The sequence below is a fragment of the Pipistrellus kuhlii genome, unplaced genomic scaffold (genome assembly GCF_014108245.1).
Source record: "Pipistrellus kuhlii isolate mPipKuh1 unplaced genomic scaffold, mPipKuh1.p scaffold_m20_p_1, whole genome shotgun sequence".
NCBI classification, from domain to species: domain Eukaryota; kingdom Metazoa; phylum Chordata; class Mammalia; order Chiroptera; family Vespertilionidae; genus Pipistrellus; species Pipistrellus kuhlii.
The window spans coordinates 60,070,412-60,094,022 of record NW_023425404.1 but is presented as its reverse complement, the minus strand read 5'-3'; the positions used below and the strand labels follow the sequence as shown (position 1 = coordinate 60,094,022).

Sequence of the window (23,611 nt, the reverse complement as noted above, 5' to 3'; positions counted from 1 at the left end):
TTGTTCCAACCCTTTGGGCACTATATTCTTACTATTTTGATTACCAGATTTTATTACGCCAGAAGAAAGATATGTTTCTAAAATGACTGAAATTTTTTTATGTCCCACTTTGGTAAGTTGGTATATCAAGTTAGTATATCTCACACCACTTTTTTCAACATCTTTTTTTTTTTAAATATATTTTATTGATTTTTTACAAAGAGGAAGGGAGAGAGATAGAGAGCTAGAAACGTCGATGAGAGAGAAACATCGACCAGCTGCCTCTTGCACACCCCCTACTGGGGATGTGCCCGCAACCAAGGTACATGCCCTTGACCGGAATTGAACCTGGGACCTTTCAGTCTGCAGACCGACGCTCTACCACTGATCCAAACTGGCTTCAGCTCAACATCTTATATACTTTACATTTCCCACTGTGAGGACCAAATATTTTATGTCTTGCTATTTTGTTCCCTCCAATACTACTAACAGATTGTACCAGGGAAGTTATTTTCTGTCCTTACATTGGGAATGCTGGAGTCAGTCATTCCCTCTGCTTGTCACTTGGTTAAAGTATTTGATAACATTAGCCAATGACTGGATCAAAATTTAAAAGAGAATGGCAAGAATAAACATGGCATAATGTAACTGCTGTCCATCAGTCTGAAAAGTAGATTTTTAAAAATGAGTGAATATGGCACATCAATGAACAAAAAAATGGTAAAATGAGTTTGAACAGTTTTGCTTCTTTGTGTTTTTAATCTTGTGATGGTTATAATTGCTCTTGGCTATTGCTATTTAAAAAGGAATAAAATTGCTACCAACAACTTTTAAATAAAGAATACTATCTGTGATTACTACAAATAAGTAGAAAGGTTGAAAAATGAGGGGGAATTTTCAGTCACTAAAGTAAGAAGATCTAAATTCTGATTTTCTGCATTACCTACTTGACAAGGGTCAATAAAGCCAAAAATCTAGCATGGATAGCAACTAGCTTTTAGGGGACTCTGTCTCTGAAGAATTCCTAATTCTTTAATATTTTCTAAAAAAGCAAAAGAACTAATTTTTTAATGGATGTAAATTCACTCTTTCCTCGTGCTCTGAACATGAACTCATTATTTTAAATTAACTAACTTAATGATAGAACGAAATCTTTTTATTAAATTTCTTTATTGATTAAGTTATTACATGTGTGTCCTTATCCTCCCATTACCCCCCAAACCCCCCACTCATGCCAACTCTTGATAAGTTTTGAACAAAAGATGTGATTTTCCATAAAGATGATAATCATGACAACTCTAGTGGTATGAAGAGTTATGAGTAAATCTGATTTCAGCTTTTCTTTGTAGACAGATTTTTTCTATCTATTTTAGCAAAATGTAATGGAAATTTAAGAAGTATAAAATTTGGTTGACAAGATAAATGGGTAACATATTTTCCCATTAATTTCAGTGTATGACTTCCCTATTGCAAATAATTAGAGTGGATACACCAGGATTATATAAAATGCCATCCAGTTACCAATCATTTATATTACTTAACTCAAAACTCACTCACATATATTCATGCTAAATAAGGAAGCAAGTATAGTGTTCATTTAAATTTGACTTAAAACACCCGTAATTAGTATACCCATAATTATCATCCATTGACTAAGAAATGGAGGTTTAACCAGAGCTAGAAAAAGTATAAAACTATACACCATGACCAAGTGGGATTTATCACAGGGATGCAAGGATGGTACAACATCTGCAAATCAATAAATGTGATACACCCCACAAACAAACCAATAGATTAAAACCCGTATAATCATATCAATTGATGCATAAAAAGCATTTGACAAAATCCAACACCCTTTCTTAATAAAAATTCTCAGCAAGATTGAAATATAAGGATCATACCTCAACATAATAAAAGCCTTATATGACAAACCCACAGTCAACATCATACTCAATGGTCAAAAACTAAAACCATTTCCCTTAAGAACAGGAACAAGACAGGGATGCCTACTCTCATCACTCCTCTTCAACATAGTACTGGAAGTACTAGCCATTGCAATCAGACAAGAAGAATAAATAAAAGGCACCCAAATTGGAAAAGAAGAAATAAAATTCTCATTATTTCCAGATGATATGATATTGTATATAGGAAACCCCAAAGACCCCATCAAAAAAACTACTAGACTTATTAAATGAATGTGGCAATGTAGCAGGATACAAAATTAACATCCAGAAGTCTATGGCTTTTCTATACACCAATTATTAACTCACAGAAAGAGAAATTTTCCTCATCTCTATTTTTTGAATCCATAAAATTACATTTAAAAAAAAGCATTTGGTCCATCTATGCTTGCAGTATTCTTTTGCCCAACAGATTAAAGGAAGCAGAGAGCTGGCACAGTGGAAATGGCCCTGGTGCCCTATGAGGAGACCCTGGGAATGGGGTTGCAGAAATTCCACAAGCCTCTTGCCACCTTCTTCTTTGCAAACCACACCATCCAGATCCACCAGGACTGGAGTCAACTGTGTCCCAGGTGTGGTTTGGGACACAGTAAGCAAATCTTCAGGGGCCTCTGAAAACATCTGCAGTTGATTATAAGACTGGTCTTTATTTAAAAAGAAATAAAAGAATAGCTTCATTGAGATATAGTTTATATACTATACATGTCAACTAACCTGTACAATGAACTGGGTTTTTTAAAGTAAATTCTGAGTGGTACAACCATCACTATGGATCTTTTTCTCTTTTTTGTATCCAAAAAAATAAAATACTGAGGAATAAATTTAACCAAGGATGTAAAAGACCTGTCCTCAGAAAAGTATAAAGCACAGAAGAAATTGAAGAAGATACAAATAAGTAGAACCATATATCATGTTCACAGATAGAATTAACATCATTAAAATGTCCCTACTACCCAAAATAACCTATAGATTCAACACAGTTTCCATCAAGATGCCAATGGCATATTTCTCAGAACTAGAACTAATATTCCAAAAATTTATACAAAAGCACAAAGACTCAGAACAGCCATAGCAATCTAGAGAAAGAAGAACAAACCAGGAGGAATCACAATATTTAATATCAAACTATACCACAAGGTTATAAAAATCAACACAGCATGGTACTGGCATAAAAACAGACATATAAATGGAGAGCCAAGAAATAAACCCATGCCTTTATAGTCAATTAATATTTGACAAAGGAAGCAAAAATATACAATGGGCTAAAGATAGCCTATTCAATAAATAGTGTTGGAAAAATTAAACAGATACATGTCAAAAAATGAAACTAGACCACATTCTTACACCATACGCAAGAATAATTCAAAATGTATTAAAGAGTTAAATGTTAGACTCTAAATTATTAAAGTTCTAGAAGAAAACATAGGCAATAAAATCTTTGGCATTTCTTATAGTAATATTATTTCTGATATGCTTCCTCAGGCAAGTAAAACAAAAGAAAAAATAAACAAATAAAATTAATTCAAACTAAAAAGTTTTTGTACAGCAAAAGAAACCATGAAAAAAATAAAAATATATCCACTGAATAGGATAATATATTTGCCAATACATTTGATAAGGGCTTAATATCTAAAATTTATAAGGAACATATACAATTTAATAACAAAAACACACAAGTAATCTGGTTAAGAAATAGTCAAAGGACCTGAATTGACACTTCTCCAAAGAGCATAGGTGGCCTATCGACCATAATGCTCAATGTCACTATTCATTAGAGAGATGCAAATTAAAACTATAATGAGTTACCACCTCACACCTTTCCAAATGGCTAGCATCAATAAATAAACAAACATCAAGTGTTGGCAAAGATGTGGAGAGAAGGGGCCCCTCATGCATTGTTGGTGGGAATGCAGACCGGTGCAGTCACTGTGGAAAGAAGTATAGAGTTACCTCAAAAAATTAAATATGAGCCGAAACCGTTTGGCTCAGTGGTAGAGCGTCAGTCTGCGGACTGAGAGGTCCTAGGTTCGATTCCAGTCAAGGTTGCAGGCACATCCCCGGTGGGGAGGGTTCAGGAAGCGGCTGGTCGATGTTTCTCTCTCATCGACGTTTCTGGCTCTCTGTCCCTCTCTCCTCCTCTCTGTAAAAAAATCAATAAAATATATTTTTTTAAAGAATATTTAAAAAATTAAATATGAAGTTGTTTTATGACCTGGAAATCACACTTCTGGGAATTTATCCAAAGAACCCCGAAACACTAATCAGAAAGAACATATGCACACCTATGTTCATTGCAGTGTTATTTACAATTGGCAAGATTTGGAAGCAGTAGATGAGTGGATAAAGAAGCTGTAGTAAATTTACACAATAGAATACTATTCGGCCATAAAAAAAAAACACATGAAAATCTTACATTTTGCAACAGCATGGATGGACCTGAAGAGTATTATTCTTAGTTAAATAAGCCAGTTGGAGAAAGACAAGTATTATATGATTTTATTTGCATGTGGAATTTAAAATAATCTAAAAAACAAAATAGAAACAGACTCTTGGATACAGAGAACAGGCTAGAGCTGTCAGAGGATGCTTGGTGGAAACAGTGAAGGAATTAAACAAAAATAAATAAATTCATAAACATAGATAGCAGTATGCTAATTACCAGAGGGAAAGAAGGTAGGGAGAGCTAAAGAGGTTAAAGGGTGATGGAAGGAGATTTGACGCGGCCTGGAAAACACACAATACAATATAAAGATGATATATTATAGAATTATATACCTGAATCCTATATATTTTTATTAACCAATGTCACCCAAATAAATTCAATATAATAAAATAAATAAAATTTTTAAAATGCATCATATGAATATTTTTTTATTAATGTCATGGGTAGATTTGAAATGGTGCTGCTCTTAGCAATGACATGTGATGACCCTCAAAAGCCTCAAAATGTGTTTTCTTTCTAATGGCTTCCTGGACAGTGGGGATAATTTGTTCTGCATCTCAGGTTTCTTTTTGCCATAACCTTGCTTTTTTGTGGTCATAATAAAGTAAATAGATAATTTTACTGCGATTTTCCTCAAGACATAAAACTTGCTGTGCTGACACTTAGAAGCTAGATTTTGTAATCCTTGCTAACCATGGGTTTATATTCATGGCTGCCTCTTTTCCTTAACTATATCCTTCATCTTCATTTTGTCTGGAAATGTTATCAAAATCATTTGTCCAAAGCATCTCGGGGACTTATCCAAAGCATTTCTCACATTGTCAGCTCACATCTCTGTAATAATTTTATTTTTATGTAGTGCATGTTTTTCTATGTGTAGCCTTTCCTTGCAGCATCACTGGATAAGTGTTTATTATTGACTTTGCTATCATCTCTGACTTGAATACTGCTATTTATACCAGTACATTAAGAAACAAAGACATGAGTGTGGCTCTTTCCCAGAGCCCAGGGTGAATGAACAAGATTTTGTGAGCTGGCCCTTTAAGAGAGTGCCTGTGTCTCTAGATAACTCTCATCTCTCCCTGGCAGACAGAATCCCCACTGATTTTCACAGTCAGGTATATGGGCATCTCTTTCAGGCTCTGGTGCTCTGGGCTGAGGACCCCATACTTGTCAGGAGGAACCTCCGCAGTTGAGATATTCCTCCAGAAACTCAGTGTCTGCCCGTGGGAGCCTTGGGAGCATGGCCAGCCATTCCATGTCTCTTCCCTTCCTTCCAATCTTGATGTGGCTTCTTCTATAAATTCTTGGTTATAAAACGTCTCTTCAGCTAGTATTTAGTTGGTTATTCAGATTGATTGCTCTTCATTTATCATTCCAGTTTGGTCCTGGTTAGAGGTGAGTATAACATCGACCTGCTCCACTGCCATATTGGATCCCCTTACTAATCGTTTTAAATTATCAACATTTAACAATATTTTTTTTTCAGTACCTACAAGATGATTCCTTTTTTCCTTTTCTCTCAGGTCACTTCAGAGTTTTCCCTTCTTTCTGAGTCAATGGACCAAGTAAACGGCTCTGTGGTAACAGAATTTGTATTACTGGGGCTTGCACAGTCTTTGGGAATGCAGTCTTTTCTTCTTCTTTTCTTTGCCTTATTCTATGTGGGAATTATCCTGGGAAACCTCTTCATTGTGTTCACAGTGATTTTTGATTCTCACTTACACTCCCCCATGTATATTCTGCTGGCTAACCTATCACTCATTGACCTGGGCCTTTCATCTACCACAGTTCCTAGGATGATATCTGATCTTTTCAGTGATTGCAAAATCATTTCCTTCCACAGTTGCATGGCACAAATGTTCTTTATTCATGTCATGGGAGGAGTGGAGATGGTACTGCTCATAGCTATGGCATATGACAGGTACACTGCAATCTGTAAACCTCTCCACTATCTAACTATTATGAGTCCCCAGATGTGTGTACTATTAATAGTGGCTGCTTGGGCCATTGGAATGATTCATGCAGTGTTTCAGTTTGTTTTTGTCATAAATTTACCTTTCTGTGGCCCTAATAATGTGGGGAGCTTTTATTGTGATTTTCCTAGGGTAATTAAACTTGCATGCATGGACACTTACAGACTAGAATTTGTGGTCATTGCCAACAGTGGCTTCATATCTATGGGAACCTTCTTTTTCTTAATTATATCATACATCTTTATTCTGGTCACGGTCAGAAAACATTCTTCAAAGGATTTGTCTAAAGCATTCTTCACTTTGTCAGCTCACATCACTGTAGTGGTTTTGTTTTTCATTCCATGCATGTTTCTCTATGTGTGGCCTTTCCCAACCAAGTCATTGGATACATTTTTTTCCATTGTGGACTTCGTTGTCACCCCTGTCTTAAATCCTGCTATCTACACTTTAAGGAACAGAGATATGCAAGTGGCAATGAGAAGGCTGAGTGGACAAGTTGTAAGTTCTAGGTAGATGATGTGACACAATTCATTAATGAGGGTACAATATGAATATAATGAACCAAAAGGACCCTCATGATTACCGTAAGCACTATGGAATGTGTACAATTTCATTACTGCCTTTGAAAAACAGAATTCCATTTTAAAAAAAAGTATTAAATCAAAGAATTTCATTCTTAGATAGAGATGCAATTTTTTTTAGTTATAAAACATAGTGTTATGGCCTATCCAATGTGGCTCAGAAGTTGAACAGTGGCCTATGAACCAGAAGGTCATGGTTCAATTTCTGGTCAGGGCATATGCCTACAAAGGGCATGCAGGAGGCAACCAATCAATGATTCTCATCATGGATGTTTCTCTCTCTCTGTCTCCTTCTCCCTTCCTCTCTGAAATCAATAAAAATGTATCTTTAAAAATAATATTATGCATTTCATTCTAACCTACAAAACTAAATTGTAGTTATCATCAATGACTATATTTAATTTTCAATGTGTATATAAATATCGGGGTCTAGTAATATTATATATACATGTACATACATATGACTTCCCTTTTTCACTATATTCATAGTGATAAAAAGTATCACTGGAAAGCAGTTAATATTTCTTAAAGAAATTATGTGAATCCAATGGATAAAATATGAATTTATATAAATTAGCAGACATTAAAGTCCAGGTATAAATAATTATCATCCTAATTGTACTTTAAGTTAATAAGAAAAAGTATGTTACAACTCTTAAAAATTTTTTTCATTCTTTGATTGTCAATGTGTTTGGATAATGTGGTTTTACAATAGACTCTATACTTTGTATTATGCAAAATTTGCCTGTGTTCCATTTTTCCCATCAGCAAATTACTTTTGCAGTCCTCCTTACTGCATCTCCTGGTTCATTCTTTTAAGTATCTGCAATTCTAAACATATCTGAAGGAACTTATGCAGTGTTTCCCAAAGTGTGGTACGTGTACCCCTAGGGGTACGGGAAGATTTTGGTGGGGGTATGCATTGCACCGGAGTTTGGTGGGGATATGCACTGCACCATGCTTAACTGCACCTAATTCTACATTCTCATGAGTATGAGGGGTACTCGGTGTTACAAAAATTATAGAAGGGGTACACATATTTCAAAAGTTTGAAGGATTCCTAGAGGAAGGTACTCCACTGAGATCTCAGCTTATTTACTAGTAATGTGCCTGTTCTTAAGCTAGGTGCTTAGGACAAAGAAGGCTACTCACATTTTTTTCAGATAAAGCCTGGAAAGTCTAGTGCTCAATGAGCACAGTTGAGAGATCGCTTGGATGACTGGTTAAAGGAACATTAATTGTGACAATTTGGTTCAGTTTTAACTTGTGCATGGTAATTAAAGATGACCAATAAATGATTGATGATACAAACTGAGTATTTATTATTGATCAAGGTATTTCTCCTATATTTTCTCCAAAATTGATCATCACTATAGCTTATAGGTGAAAAACTATTCCCTCTTTATAACATCTAAAGCATTATTATTCTTTGTCTTGTTAAGCCATCTATATGTTAATTTTATGTTTATCTTAGTTAATTGTTTTTGCAATGGTTCTTTAAAAAAATTCACCTTTCGATTCAGTGAAACAGCAAAAATATCTAAATGAACCAAGAAATTGTGACAATAGCCCTTAATTCAGGAAGATTATTTTGAGAATCCTCTTTTTAAATTATAAGAATTAGTCTCAGTGCTCAAATTTCTTCAATTGATTTACTATTTTCTACTCCCACCCAAAATTCTGAACATTATTACATACAGTCTACTAAATATATTTTTAATTGACCATATTTCCTTTAATTTTGCTCATAGTTTTTTTGTTGTGGTTTTTATTATAAAATGTACTAGAGTGACAGTGGTTCTTTTGATTGGATAAATTTAATTCTTTAACATTGGGTAGATTAGGAATTATGGGTAGATCAGAATTATGGGGGTGCCAGAAGAGAGAGAGCAAGATATTGAAAACCTATTTGATGAAATAATGACAGAAACTTGCCCCACCTGGTGAAATAAATAGACATACAAGTCCAGGAAGCACACTGAACCCCAAACAAAAGGAATCTAAAGAGGATCACACCAAGACACATCATAATTAAAATTCCAAGAGCAAAAGACAAAGAGAGAATATTAAAAGCAGCAAGAGAAAAAATAGTTACCTACAAGGGAGTACTCATACATCCCCTGCAGGCCTGGTCTCCCCTCCCCCCAAATGCTCTCCCCTGGTGGCCTAGCCTCCCCCTAACTTTTCTCCCCTGAAGACCTTGTCATCTCCCAACTGCCCTGCCTTGCATACCTGGTCCTCCCCAACTGCCCTCTCCTGCAGGCCTGGGTCCCCCCAACTGCCCTCCACTGCTGGCCTGGATCTCTCCCAACTGCCCTCCCTTGCTGGCCTGTTCTCTCCCAACTGCCCTCCTCTGCTGGCCTGGTCACCCCCAACTGCCCTCCTCTACTGAACTGGTCACCCCTAATTTCCCACAACTGCCCTCCCCTGCAGGCTATCTTATGGTGACCATCCTGTGTCCAAATGGGGGCAGCCACCTTTGACCACATGAGGTGGCCATCTTGTGTCTTGGTATGACAATCAAATTGCATATTATTCTTTTATTAGAATAGGATATCATCCATTCTAAATAAAATTCTAAATAAAATATTAGTGAATTAGACTCCATTTCTCATACCATGCATAAGAATAAATTGCATTAGGTCTGAAATCCAAATGTGAAACAAAGATACACAGTAGAAATAAGAGTTGATGTCCCAAAATCTCTGAGGACAAGGGAAAACTTTCTGTGACATAAACCAAGAAGTGAATTTTTTTTAAAGAAGTGATGAATTAAAACAATAACGAGCAATAACAAACCTTTTGCAACCCAAAATGGTCTTTTAAAAAATAGATGCAAATTCAAGACAGATTGGAAGCAAATATTTATAATATATGTCACAGATTAGGCTAATGTCATTAATACATAAATAACTCTCACAATAGAAAGAAGAACACCAAACATCTGGTAAATGTAAAATGCACAGGGGTTGATGTTGGGGCAAATTGCAGAATAAGCAGATCCAAGAATTCATTACTCCATAGAAACATTGACAAGTCAGGCAAAAGCTAACAGAATCAATCAACTTTGTCAAAACTAGAGAGAATAGCTAAAACCAGTTTGGCACAGTGAATAGAGCGTCGGCTTGCAGACTGAAGGGTCCCAGGTTCGATTCCAGTCAAGGGCATGTACCTTGGCTGCGGGCACATCCCCTGTGGGGGTATGCAGGAGGCAGCTGATCGATGTTTCTCTTTCATTGATGTTTCTAACTCTCTGTCCCTCTCCCTTCCTCTCTGTAAAAAATCAATAAAATATATTTTTTTTTTTAAACTAGGGAAAATAGTCAAAAGCTTATAGCAACCAAGTGATTAATGAATAAAAATAAAAGCAACTTAAAATGGTAGGATAACTTTGTAGCTTTTTTTTTCTTGCCATTTTCCTAGACCCCTCCCCATGTCAGCATCAGTCTCTAAGATAGTGGCTCTCAGAGAACTGTGTTTGTTTGTTATAACCTGTCTCAGGGCCACCTGAAAAACTTTGTTTCACCTAAATCAAACACAGTGAAGGTGGAAAACAGGAAGGAATTCTTCAAAAACACTGTCAGCAAATGAAAGCATTCTTACAGTTTTTCAAAATGTTAAAAATAGAGTTTGCATATGACCCAGCAATTTCATTCCTAGGTATATACAATACCTACAGGGATTGAAGACAAGTAGGCAAAAATTATATAGACATGTTCATAGCAGCATTATTCAAAATAGTCAAAATATCCAAACATCTATCAACAAATGAATGGGTAAACAACATGTGGTATATTTATATAATGGACTATTACTCAACCATAAAAAGAAATAACATGCTATACATGCTATAATGTGGATGAACTTCAGAAATATGCTGAAAGAAGCCAGATACAAAAGAGTACCCATTGTATGATTCCACTTATATGAAATATCCAGATTAGGTAAATCTATAAAGACAAAAGTCAAATTGGTAGTTTTCAGGGCCTGACAGGGAAGCAGAATGGGGAGTAGCTGCTTAATAGTAAGTGGTTTACTTTTGGGGTAATGAAAATGTTTTGGAACTAGAGAAAGGGTGGTTGTGCAACATTGTGAATGTACTGAATGCCACTAAATTATTCACTTTAAAATGATAAATTTTACATTATGTACATTTAACCTCATTTTTTAAAGGACAAAAAATATAAACACTCTGAAACAGATTTTAAAAATCTCTTAACCATATAAAATGTTAAATGTCATCAATAATAAAATGACAAGCTAAAACCACAATAAGATACCATTTCTCACACATCAGATTGGAAAAACACTAAAATTCTTGTCAAGATTATGGAGAAAGCTAGTGTTCAAGTGGGAATGCAAAATAGTTCAACTCATGCCCTAACTGATTTTGCTCAGTGGATAGAGCATAGTCCCATGTACGGAAGCATCCAAGATTCAATTCCAGTCAAGGCCATATACCTCAATTGAAGGCTCAATCCCTGGGCCTGGTTGGGACATGTGTGAGAGGCCTGGTTGGGACATGTGAGAGAGGCATGGTTGGGACATGTGTGTTTCTCTCACATTGATGTTTCTCTCTGTGTCTATTCCCCCTCCCTTCCACTCTCTCTAAAAGTCAATGGAAAAATCCCCTCAATGGGGATTAACAACAACAACAAAAATAATTCAACTCCTATAGAGGGGAATTTGGCAATATCTATAATATATGTAGATGTTGTATGCATCAATGTATGCATTAATGTATGCATCCATTATTAACTCAATAATTCCACTGTTATGACCTGGAGACACACCACCAAAGATACAAATATACATATAGTATTATTGTGATTGCAAAATATTAGACACTATGTAAGTGTGCAAATATTGGAAATATAATTTTAATACATACAAATACTGCATATGTATTTGACTTGGTATATGCCAAGTCAAATGGAAAAAAATGGCCAACACAAACTATAGTGTCTTGGGATGCACATTTGGAATATAAAGCTGTAAATATATGTAAGGAAGTTTTTACAACAGAATCATGATTTTGAGGAGAAAAGTGGTTGTGATTTGGATAAGTCACAAAGAAGATTTCTGGGATAACACTGTTTACATAGTTCTATTAAGTGACTTGAGTAGTGATCACTTTATAAAATTGATTATACTATAAAATTTTATGTATCATGTTTTATTTTGCAATTTAAAATAATAAATAAAATTAAGCCAAAATATGGTGAACAAGGTACAGCACAAAACCTCCAACCTTGTCATTCTTGTCTAGAAACCTATATTCAACTACCATTAGTAGAAACTAACCCTATCAGTATAGATATATTTTTAAAACTGAAACACAATGAACAAGGGAAATTTGGCTCCTCTGCCTCAGGGAATAAGGTAACTGCATCTTCAGGAAGCCAGAACAACTTAGAAAGTTTCTTTCTGTTGCATAATTCTCCCCTGTGCAAAAAGTTACACAAAATGCTGCCAAAGTAAAGGCAGTTAATTAACAGCACTAATTATCCTTGGGTAGTGACCAAGTGGAATTGCAGAGACTTGGTATTGCCAGCCAGAAATCAGTCCATTATGGGAATTGTCTCTTAGAGTCATTTTGGCTTTCTCGGGTAACTATGGAGAAAAATGGCTAATGGGTCACTTGGGGGCGGGGGGTGATATCTCTTTCTGTAAATTACCATTTCCTTCCCCTGTTACACTTTTTTTTGGCCATAGACAGCCTTGTGTAACAAGGAAAGTAAATAATAACTGAATAAGAATACTGGGGGGGGCGGAGAATCTTATGTCAATTGTAATATTCCAATATCCTTTAGCCTTTGAATAATGCTATCTTCTATAATAAATTAAGGAGGTTCTGGCAGATCAAGCTCATTCTATATATGCCAGATTTACATCTAAGTTTGCAGTCAACCAAACAAAGCAAACTATTATAGTCACTACCAGCCATCTGAACTAACATATGGAACACAAAATCATTGCTTAGTGCCATAATATCATTTAATGTGGCCCAATCCAATACTGCATTCCTTCCATCCAGCTCAATACCCTTGCAATTCATTCCCATACATGTTATAGATTTCTATTTATATAAATATGTAAAAATCTTGCAATTCTTTTTATGTGTACTCCATCTTCTCATGAGTCCTACTTTGTCCCTGACTCATTGTAGATTTCTGGGACTTGAAACTGATTATAGGACTTGGAGCAATGTGAATAGGTGAGGGCAGAAACTGAGGACTAACAGTAGCCCTATGTATGGCAACCAATTTAGGGAAGGTCATTACAGTTTCTTCAGATAAGCGGAGACAAATCTCTTCGGGTACAGACAAAGAAAGAAAGAAAGAAAGAAAGAAAGAAAGAAAGAAAGAAAGAAAGAAAGAAAGAAAGAAAGAAAGAAAGAAAGAAAGAAAGAAAGGAAGGAAGGAAGGAAGGAAGGAAGGAAGGAAGGAAGGAAGGAAGAAGAAAGAAGAAGAAAGAAAAAAGAAAAAGAAGGAAGAAGGAGGAAGGAAGAAGAAGAAGGAAGGAAGGAAGAAGGAAGGACGGAAGGAAGGAAGGAGGAGGAAGGAAGGAAGGAAGGAAGGAGGAGGAGGAGGAAGGAAGGAAGGAAGGAAGGAAGGAAGGAAGGAAGGAAGGAAGGAAGGAAGAAAGGAAGAAAGGAAGAAAGGAAGAAAGGAAGAAAGGAAGATGCCTCCATGAGTAGAAAGGATTGGAAGAATTTAGAGATTCAAGTTTCTTAGTTTTATTGGAATTTGCCATATGCCTCCATTTTTATTTTACTTCTCAATCAATCCCATACCTTTAATTTAAGAGATGGTGTGAGGTTATGAATTCAACTTGCCTTGTAATTTAGCAATACACATATTAGAATTTTCCTTGCAGAAGACATTATGCAGCAGTTACAGATAAGAAAAGTTTCTTTAGGGGAGTCATAGAGGCTTTCTGGCCCCTTGCTTGATCTCAAGATGGGAATTTGCACTGACATGGTCTACATTTGTTATCAGGATAATGCTGTCCTGATAAAATTAGTTTGGGACTGTTGACTTCTCTTCAATTTTTAAAAAGGTGTTTAAGAAGGATTTATATTAATTATTTTCTAAATATATGGTAGAAATGACCAGTAAATCCATTTAGAGCTGGACTTTTTGTAGGAAAGTATTTGATTACTAACCTCCTCATTCATTGTTCCATTCAGATATCACATTTATTCACAATTCAGAATGGGAAGATCATATGTTTCTAAGAATTCGCCCATTTATTCTAGGTTATCCAATTTGTTGGCATATAATTTTCTTATTTTTTTTACTTTAAAGTTTTTTATTTTTTAATTATAGTTGTCATACAATATTATATTAGTTTCAAGTGTATAACCCATTTTTTAGAGATAATATAACTAAATGATCATTCCATCTGATTTCATACATTGTTATTATAATATTGACCATATTCCTTATGCTGTACTTTACATCCCTGTAATTATTCTGTAACTAACAATTTGTACTTCTAGTCCCTTCACATTTTTTAGCCATCCATCACCCACTCTCTCATCTGCCAACCCTCAGCTTGTTTTCTGTCATTACTTGTCTGTTTCTATTCTGCTTGTGTTTATTTTATTTTTTCATTCAATTGTTGACAGATATGTATTTATTGCCATATTATTATTCATATTTTTAACTATTTCTCTTCTTAAAGAAGACTCCTTAACATTCATGTAATACTGATTTGGTGTGATACACTTTTAATTTTTCTTGTCTGGGAATCTTTTTATATGTCCTTCCATTCTAAATTATAGCTCTGATGTAGGGCCTTGCTTTACTCACCTTCAATATTTCTTTCCAATACCTTGTGACCTGCAATGTTTTTGTTTAGACATCAGCTGACAGTCTTATGGAAGTTCCTCATAGGTACTAATTGCTTTCCTTTTAATGCTTTTAAGATTCACTATCTTTAATCTTTGGCATTTTAATTCTTCTATGCCTTGATGTGGACCTCTTTGGGTTCATTTTGTTTGGGATTCTGTGTTTCCTAGCACTTTGTGTCTTTTTTTTTTCCTTCACCAAATTAAGGAAGTTTTCGGTCATTATTTCTTCAAATAGATTCTCAATTCCTTGCTCTCTCTCTTCTCCTTCTGGTACCAATATGATGTACAATAGATATTGTTATGCTTCATGTTGTTTCAAAGACTCTTTAATCAATCCTCATCCTTTTTAGTTCCTTTTTCTTTTCCTGCTCTGATTATGTGTCTTCCAAATTACTGATTCAGTCCTTGACTTCATCCAACCTACTGTTTATTCCTTCCAGTGTAATCTTGATGTCAGATATTATATTCCTTCTTTTTGACTGGTCCTTTTTATGGTTTCTGTGTTCTTTTTCATGCTATTGTAGTTCTCACTAAGTTTCTTTTTTTTAATATATTTTATTGATTTTTTATAGAGAGTAAGAGAGAGGGATAGAGAGTTAGAAACATCGGTGAGAGCCGAAACCGGTTTGGCTCAGTGGATAGAGCATCAGCCTTCAGACTGAACGGTCCCAGGTTCGATTCTAGTCAAGGGCATGTACCTTGATTGTGGGAACATCCCCAGTGGGGGGTGTGCAAGAGGCAGCTGATCGATGATTCTCTCTCATCGATGTTTCTAACCCTCTGTCCTCTCTTCCTCTCTGTAAAAAATCAATAAAATGTATTTTAAAAAAAGAAACATCGGTGAGAGAGAATCATCAATCAGCTGCCTCTTGCACACCCCTCACTGGGGATGTGCCGGAAAACCAAGGTACATGCCCTTGACCAAAATCGAACCTAGGACCCTTCAGTCCACAGGTCGACACTCTATCCACTGAGCCAAATTGGTTCCAGCTTCACTAAGTTTCTTGATCAACTTTACAATCATTACTTTAAACTTTATATTTTATAAATTGCTTGCCTCCATTTTATTTCGTTCCTTTTCTAGAGATTTTCTTTTTTGTTTGTTTGTTTGTTTGTTTGTTTCATTTGGGGCCTATTTGTTTTTGGGGTTTTTTTTTGTCTCCCCATCTTGACTGCATCTTTGTGTTTGTTTCTATATTTTAGATAGACCTGCTATGACTCCTAGTCTCCATTGGGTGGCCTTATATAGTAGGTGTCCTGTGGATTCCATTGGCACAGATCCCTTAATCACCTGAGCTTGGTGCTCCAGGAATTTTTCTTGTGTGGGTTATGTGGGTTATAATTTTTCTTGTTGTATTTGAATCTTTTGTTTTGTTTTGTTTTGTTGTTTTTTGTTGTTCTTTTTAATCCTCATCCAGAGATATTTTTTTATCCCATTGATTTTTAGAGAAAGGGGGAAAGATAGAGAAGAATACCGATGGTAGAGAAACACATCGATTGATTGCCTCCTGCACAGGCCCTGACCAGGGCCCAGGCTGGGGAAGAGGCTGCAACTAAAATGTCCTATCCACTGAGCCAAACTGGCTAGGGCTGTAATTGAGTCTTGATTGCTATTGGTGCATTCGTGTATAAGGTTGACTCTCAGACTGGCTAACTATGAGCCACAAACCCAACAATAGTAAGAGAACTGCTGAGCAGGTGCTGACCACAAAAAGTGGAATTCACCTCAGCAGAGTTTGGTATCTGCCAAGATCTCTGTTTGAATATTCTGCTTGTGAAGCTTATTGCATCCTGTGTGTTGGTACTTGATCTTTTCAGAGGGACTCTGCTGCAAGCCAAGTCAGACACTGTCTGTGCTTAGCCCTGGACAACCCGTTTGGAGCTACAAGCGATCCAGTGTGTGGCTGCCTCTGCCAGGCTTGGGTTCATGTGGGAAAAACCAAGCTGCGCACCAAGTTTGGCTTTTACCAGCACAGACCCATGAAGACAGGTCAGCAAAAGTCCCATGGCACCCTGAGATCTGCATGCACCTGCCTCTGCCTGCCAGCTGCCTGTTAGGTTCAAGTTCCTATAAGAGCCTCTGGTGAAGTTGAGAGAATGGAGCTAGTGAATCTCCCATGATGAGGAGGTGCCAGCCAGGCTTCAGGGAAGGTGGTGGATGTGGCCCCCACCACAGAGCCACATAAGTCAATCTATCCTGAATTTTTACCCCAACCTCAGCAAGGTAGAGTCACTAGGGTTCAGGTATTTGGGGTCTCCAGAGACCAAAGTGTGTGTCTATGAAAAGCCAGGAGAGTAGTTATATCAATCTTTAGTGAGGGGGAAGCACCATTCAGATTCATGGGAAATTGGGGGAATGACCCTTACCCCAAAGCCATACAACTTAGTCACTGACGTCCTCTGAGTTTTCCCAGACCTCTACACACTAGCCAAAGAAGCTGACTCCCAGCAGGGTCTAAGTTTTGTAGGGTGGGGTGACAAAGAGTCCAGAGGGTGGGGCAATTGCTTTGCCCCAGGCTGATGTCACATAAAAGGGAGTGTTTCATCCAAAAAAAGAGGGCATCTGTGGTATGGAAGAATGATTCAGCACAGGGATCCTGGTGGCTGTCCTTTCAGGTCTATAGTCTGCTCTTCCTTTCCTCCATCAAAACCCAGGGTGAGTGTCTGCAAATGAAATTTTGTGCACTTGCTCTTTAAAAGGGTGCGTGTGTCTCTAGCAGATTCTGGTCTCTTTCTAGTACACAGAAACTCCACTGCTTTTCATAACCAGATATTATTGGGCACCTCTTCCTGGCTCTGGTGCTCTGGCTGGGGAGACCAGCTTGTGGTTTAGGCTCCACACTTCTAAGGGGAAACTCCCTCCATTGAGATATCCACCCAGAACCTCAGTAATAACCAGTGGGAGTAGGGCCAGTCTTTTATACATCTTCATCTTTCCTAGCAATCTCAATGTGCCTTCTCCTGTAAATATTTGTTTATAAGATTCTTCTTCAGCTAGTCTTCAGCTGAAGACTATTTGTTGTTCAGGATGATTGTTGTTATTACAGTTTGGTCCTGAAAAAAAGGTAAGTGTAACTTCCACCTATTCTGCCACCATCTTGAAATCCCATGGATATTGATTTTCTTCCCTAGATATGGGAAGTTTTCAGCCATGATTTCTTTAAATGGGGTTTATACTCCTATATCTCTCTCTCTCTCTCTTCCTCTTTCTCTCTCTCTCCCTCTTTCTCTCTCTCTCTTTCTCTCTCTCTCTCTCCTCTTTCTCTTTTTCTTCTCTTCTCTTTCTGGATATATTCTGATACATATATTTTTTTTATTTTTGGTGAGTCATATTCCCTTAGGGTTTTTTCATTCTACTTCATTCTTTATCCGTTTGTTCCTCTGACAGGTATAAATTCAAACGAATTGTCTTCAGGTACATTAATTTTTTCTTATTTTTGACAAATTCTGTTTCGAACCCCCTCTAGTGAACTTCACAATACAATTATTATATTCTTCACCTCCAGTATTTTTGTTTAATTCTTTTTCCTATCATATCTATCTCTTTTGTTGGTATTCTCATGTTTTTTCAAATGTTGCTTTCCTGATTTTATTTAGGTACCTATCATGTTCTCTTATAACTCAATGTGCTTATTAAAGACTAGAGGCCCGGTGCACGAAATTCATGCATGGAGGGTGTCCCTCATCCCAGCCTGCACCCTCTCCAATCTGGGATCCCTCTCACAATCCAAGACTGTTGGCTCTCAACTGCTTGCCTGCCTGCCTTCCTGATTGCCCTTAACCACTTCTGCCTGCCAGCCTGATCACCCCCTAACCACTCCCATGCCAGCCCGATTGATGTCTAACTACTCTGCTGCCAGGCTGTTTGTTCCCAACTTCCCTCCTCTGCCGGCCTGGTCACCCCTAATTGCCCTTGCCTGCAGGGTTGATTACCCCAATCGCCCTCCCTTGCAGGCCTGGTCCCTCTCAACTGCCCTTCCCTTCAGGCCTAGTCCCTACCAACTGCTCTCCCCTGCTGGCCATCTATGGTAGCCATCTTGTGTCCACATGGAGGCAGGATCTTTGACCACATGGGGGCAGCAATCTTGTGTGTTGGAGTGATGGTCAATCTGAATATTACTCTTTTATTAGGTAGGATAGAGGCCTGGTGCATGAATGGGGACCAGCTGGTTTGCCCTGAAGGGTATCCTGGATCAGGGTGGGGGTTCTCTTGGGGTGTGGGGAGGCTTGAGTGAGGGCCAGCCACACCCTTTGGCAACCCAAGCGGAGGCCCTGGTATCTGGAATTTATTTACCTTCTACAATTGAAACTTTGTAGCCTGGAGTGGAGCCAAAGTCCTGCTCGCTCAGTGGCTGCTGCCATTTATATTTGGATTTGTTTACCTTCTATAACTGACACTTTGTAGCCTAGAGTAAGGCCTCTGCTGGCCAGGACTGCAGAATCTTGGCTTCCCCTATAGCCAGGGGCAACCGTAGCCTCTCTCCTGTTCTCTATGGTGGCAGCCATCTTGGTTGGGGTTAATTTGCTTACTTTCTCTGATTGGCTGGTGGGCATGGTTGGTGGTTGTAGCAGAGTGATGGTTAATTTGCGTATTGCTCTTTTATTGTGTAGTATGATTATTTTTAATTATATTTCAGACAATTCACAGATCTCTGTTTCTGTTAGATTGGTTCCTGGAGGTTTGTTTTTCTTCTTGGGTTGTGTCATGGTTCATTCTTTATGTTCCTTGTAGGTTTCTTTTTTTGTCTTTGTATTTAAATAATCACCTTCCTCTTCAAGTACTTATGAACTGGTTTTGACCAGGAGAGACCTTCACCAGTCAACAGTGCTCAATATATAGCAAGGTCCCTCACAATATGTGCTTTAAGGCTGGAACAAGACCCTCTTACTTCTTTCTTGCCTTCCTGGAGAAAAAGCCTTGGTTCTGTGCTTTTTGTCAATCTTGCAGAACACTGCCAACTATAAGAGGATACACATTTCTTTACTTTGTTGCTAGCTGACCAGAAGACAGCTTTTCCAGTTTGTAGCACTCAGTATGAGCAAGAACTTGCCTTCACAGAGGGCACTCTGAATTTCTGAGGATTAGGCCCCTTCTGCTTCCTTCTCTCCTTCCTGGAAATTAACTTCAGTTCTGTGTTTATTTCCAGTCTCACAGAGCAGCATCAGCTGTGAACTGTTGCCCTTCCCTTTCCTATGTTCTTAGCTGTGTTGAGGAACCAGGCTCTGCAAACTGTCAGTGCTAAATATAAGGTGAGATTAAAAACCTGCTCTCTTATAGGCCATAAAACAAGTCTTTATAAACTTTTATAATCCTCACTCAAGGACCTGCTTTGATTTTAGAGAGAGAAACATCAATGTGAGAAAGAACATCAATCAGTTGACTTCTTATAAGGAACCTGATGGCTGCCACAAGATCTACAAGATGGCTAGCAGGGAAGGGCAGTTAGGGGCGAACAGGCCTGCAGGAGAGGGCAGTTGGGGGCAATTAGGCCAAGAGAGGAGAGCAGTTGGATGTGATTGGGCTGGCAGGGGAAGGTAGTTAGGGGCAACCAGGCTGGCAGGGAAGGAAGTTGGGGGCAAGTGGGCCATCAGGGGAGCAGTTAGGCATCAATAAGGCTAGCAGGGGAGTGGTTAGGGGGTGATCAGGCTAGCAGGCAGAAGTGGTTAGGGGCAAACAGGCAGGCAGGTGGGCAAGTGGTTAAGAGCCAGCAGTCCAGGATTGTCCGACTGCCTGTAGGATTAAGCCTAAACCGGCAGTCAGACACCCCCCATAAGATCCCAAATTAGAGAGAGTGCAGCCTTGGCTGAGGGACACCACTCCAGTGCACAAATTTCATGCTCTGGGCCTCTAGTTTAAAGACAGAAAAAAACAAAACAATGTTTTCTCATAAGAATAAGTCAAGCATGTTCACTCTAACCAGTTCTATTCAGCATTGTACCTTTTGATCTAGCAAGTACAATAATGCAACAAAAATGAATAAAATCAACACATTAGAATAAAAGGAGTAAAATGTTTTTATTCACTGACAACATAATCATCTATAAATAAAATCTTAATCTATAAAAAAATAGTAGAAGTAATGTCTTCAGAATTCAATGTCAATCAAAAAGCAAAAATAATCTGTTTTATTTATGTATATTAGTAATAAACATTTATAAATTAAATAAAAATATACTTTTTAAAACAGTATCAAAAATTTAAATACTTAAGTATAAATCTCAAAAAAGATAAGACCAATTCACTGACAACTATATAACATATCTAAAAAATATTTAATGGGACTTTCATAGGTAAATATACTGTTTTTATGGCTCACTCTTCCCTAGGAATAAATACATTCAGCAGTTTAAAATTATATTAAAGTTTGATAACATTTAAATCAATATGTGGTCCCTCAAACTTCCTGAATCTAAAATATCAAACCTAGAAACAAAAGGCTACACTTTGGTTAGTAAAAAGGACATATCATATCACTTAAGAGGTCTTTCTGTAAATCACTAAATTTTTGCATGCTCTCTTCATTGCGTCCTTCATATCTTTATTCCTGAATGTGTAGATGACTGGATTCAGAAAAGGGGTGAGAACTGCATCAAAAATAGCAAGAAACTTGTCCATCTGTGAATTGGGGTGTGGCCATGTATAAACAAACATGGTTGGGCCAAAGAACAAAAGAACCACAGTGATGTGAGCTGACAAAGTGGAGAAGGCCTTGGATGATCCCCCGGAAGAATGTTTCCAAACAGTAAACATGATGAAGACGTAGGAAATAAGCAGTACACAGAAGGAGCCAACACAGATAAACCCACTGTTGACAGTGACCATGAACTGCAATCTGTAGGTATCTGTGCAAGCCAGTCTGAGGAGCCGAGGAAGGTCACAGTAAAAGCTGTCCAATACATTAGGACCACAGAAGGGCAGATGAACAATAAATGCTAGTTGGAACAATGAGTGACTGATACCAAGGGCCCAGGCAGCAGCTGTAAACAAAATGCACACTCGTGGGCTCATTATGGTCAGGTAGTGGAGAGGCTTGCATATGGCCACATATCTGTCAAAGGCCATGGCAATGAGCAGCACCATCTCCACACCACCAATGACATGGATGAAGAAGATCTGAGTGATGCAGCCTCCAAAAGAGATGACTTTATGTTTTCTGAAAAGGTCATAAATCATCTTTGGTGAGGTGGCAGAGCAGGCTCCTAAGTCAATGAAGGAAAGACTGGCCAAAAGGTAGTACATGGGGGAATGTAAATGAGGATCAGTGGCCACAGAAAACACAATTAGGATGTTTCCTGTCATGCTTGCCACATAGAGCACAGAGGAAGACACCAGGAGTAGAAGCTGGATCTCCCATGACTGGGTGAGTCCCAGAAACACAAACTCAGACACCACCGAGTGATTCCCTTCATCCATAGATCCACCCAACTGGGATGTGGCTGAAATTATGAGAACTAAGAAAATGAGGAGGAAATTGTGATTATGGAGATGACAACATGTCAAAGAATTTCAATGTTCTCATTATACATGAGAAGTATACAGTTATCCAGTTCCTCAAATATACAAAACGAAGAATAAAAGTCAACATAATATCACAACATGGGCGCTGCAACATACTTTAAACCTATCTCCAATACTCTCACTGTAATGTTCAGCTCTCAAATTAACAGATTAAACAAGAACAAAAGTTTCATGAATGTTTGTGACATTCATCCCCTGTTTAAATCACTTCTGACATTGACTATTCCTCATTTCCAACATATTCCATTTTGCTTTTATGTATATTTTCATTATCCTCTTCTTTTTCCAGGGTGTTCTCACAATCTGCTGACCGAAAGCAGGGATAAGAGGAAAGCGTGGTTAACTGAAGAGATGTCACCTGGAGTGAAAGGTTCCTGAGACATAAGAATAAGCTAAGTTAGAATAGACTGTAGATTGAAACTAAATGAAGAGGCTGGGGTTTGTGAAACTAGAGAGCCTCTAAATATAGTAGAACAGGACAAGTATGTGGATCTTGATAAAATATAGAACCAGCACTATTTTCCATCATACGTTATCATGTCCACTATGATCCTGGGTGTCTCTAATTTCCACATGATTTTCATAACTACAAAGCCCTAACTGGCCTCAACATTCTGCAAGGCTTTCCTAAGGACCCTATGCCTCCTAATGATGCAAGACTTTCTCTAGGCCTAATACACGTGTATTTGGGATATTTCATCAGAGTTTAGCCAAGGCATATGCCTAGCTTAGCCACTAAAAATACAAAGTAGCACTGCAGCTTTTTTCTGCCCATACAAACATGGGTATTAAAGACCATCACTTGAAATAGATGAGATATGGAATTTTCATTCATCAATGGTACCCTTTGGTGACACCGTTATGTCCACTGGCAACCCCCAACCCTTTAAAATACTGAGTACTGCCTGCCTGGTAACCTGTTCTGGTAATTTGTATTACCTTGCTTACTTTGACTGGAATATATTCTGATATTTTATCTTTAAGAGACTTTGTATTTTATACTTTTGATTTATGATTACAAAAATAAGAGAAATATCCAACACTAATGAGACACATTTTAGGAGGGCAGATTCGCTTTCTTCTTCATCTGAACCATAAAATACAAAATGCAACACTGGAGATTTAGTCCTTTAATATGTATTGTATTTATATGTGATGTGAAGGGTGAGCAGAAAAGTGTTATGTTTCTCCATATTCAGTGCCCACCTCAATCATTCCCTAGAGTAGAAAGTAGTTCCTGAAAACACTTAACATGGGTTAGTCATTTTAGGAGTCGATGAAATACACTAGAAGA

The 23,611-nt window shown here is 37.6% G+C and overlaps 2 protein-coding genes across 2 annotated transcripts; one reads left to right on the top strand and one right to left on the bottom strand.

Moving 5' to 3' along the window:
• The first annotated feature begins 5,912 nt into the window (after positions 1–5,912).
• LOC118702785 (olfactory receptor 4F6-like) lies at positions 5,913–6,872 on the top strand. Its single transcript, XM_036409189.1, has one exon. It carries the CDS (start codon positions 5,943–5,945, stop codon positions 6,870–6,872), a length of 930 nt encoding a protein of 309 aa, XP_036265082.1. The 5' UTR covers positions 5,913–5,942.
• Positions 6,873–21,167: 14,295 nt separating this feature from the next.
• LOC118702729 (olfactory receptor 4F3/4F16/4F29) lies at positions 21,168–22,223 on the bottom strand. Its single transcript, XM_036409060.2, has one exon. It carries the CDS (start codon positions 22,210–22,212, stop codon positions 21,274–21,276), a length of 939 nt encoding a protein of 312 aa, XP_036264953.1. The 5' UTR covers positions 22,213–22,223; the 3' UTR covers positions 21,168–21,273.
• Positions 22,224–23,611: the final 1,388 nt, after the last annotated feature.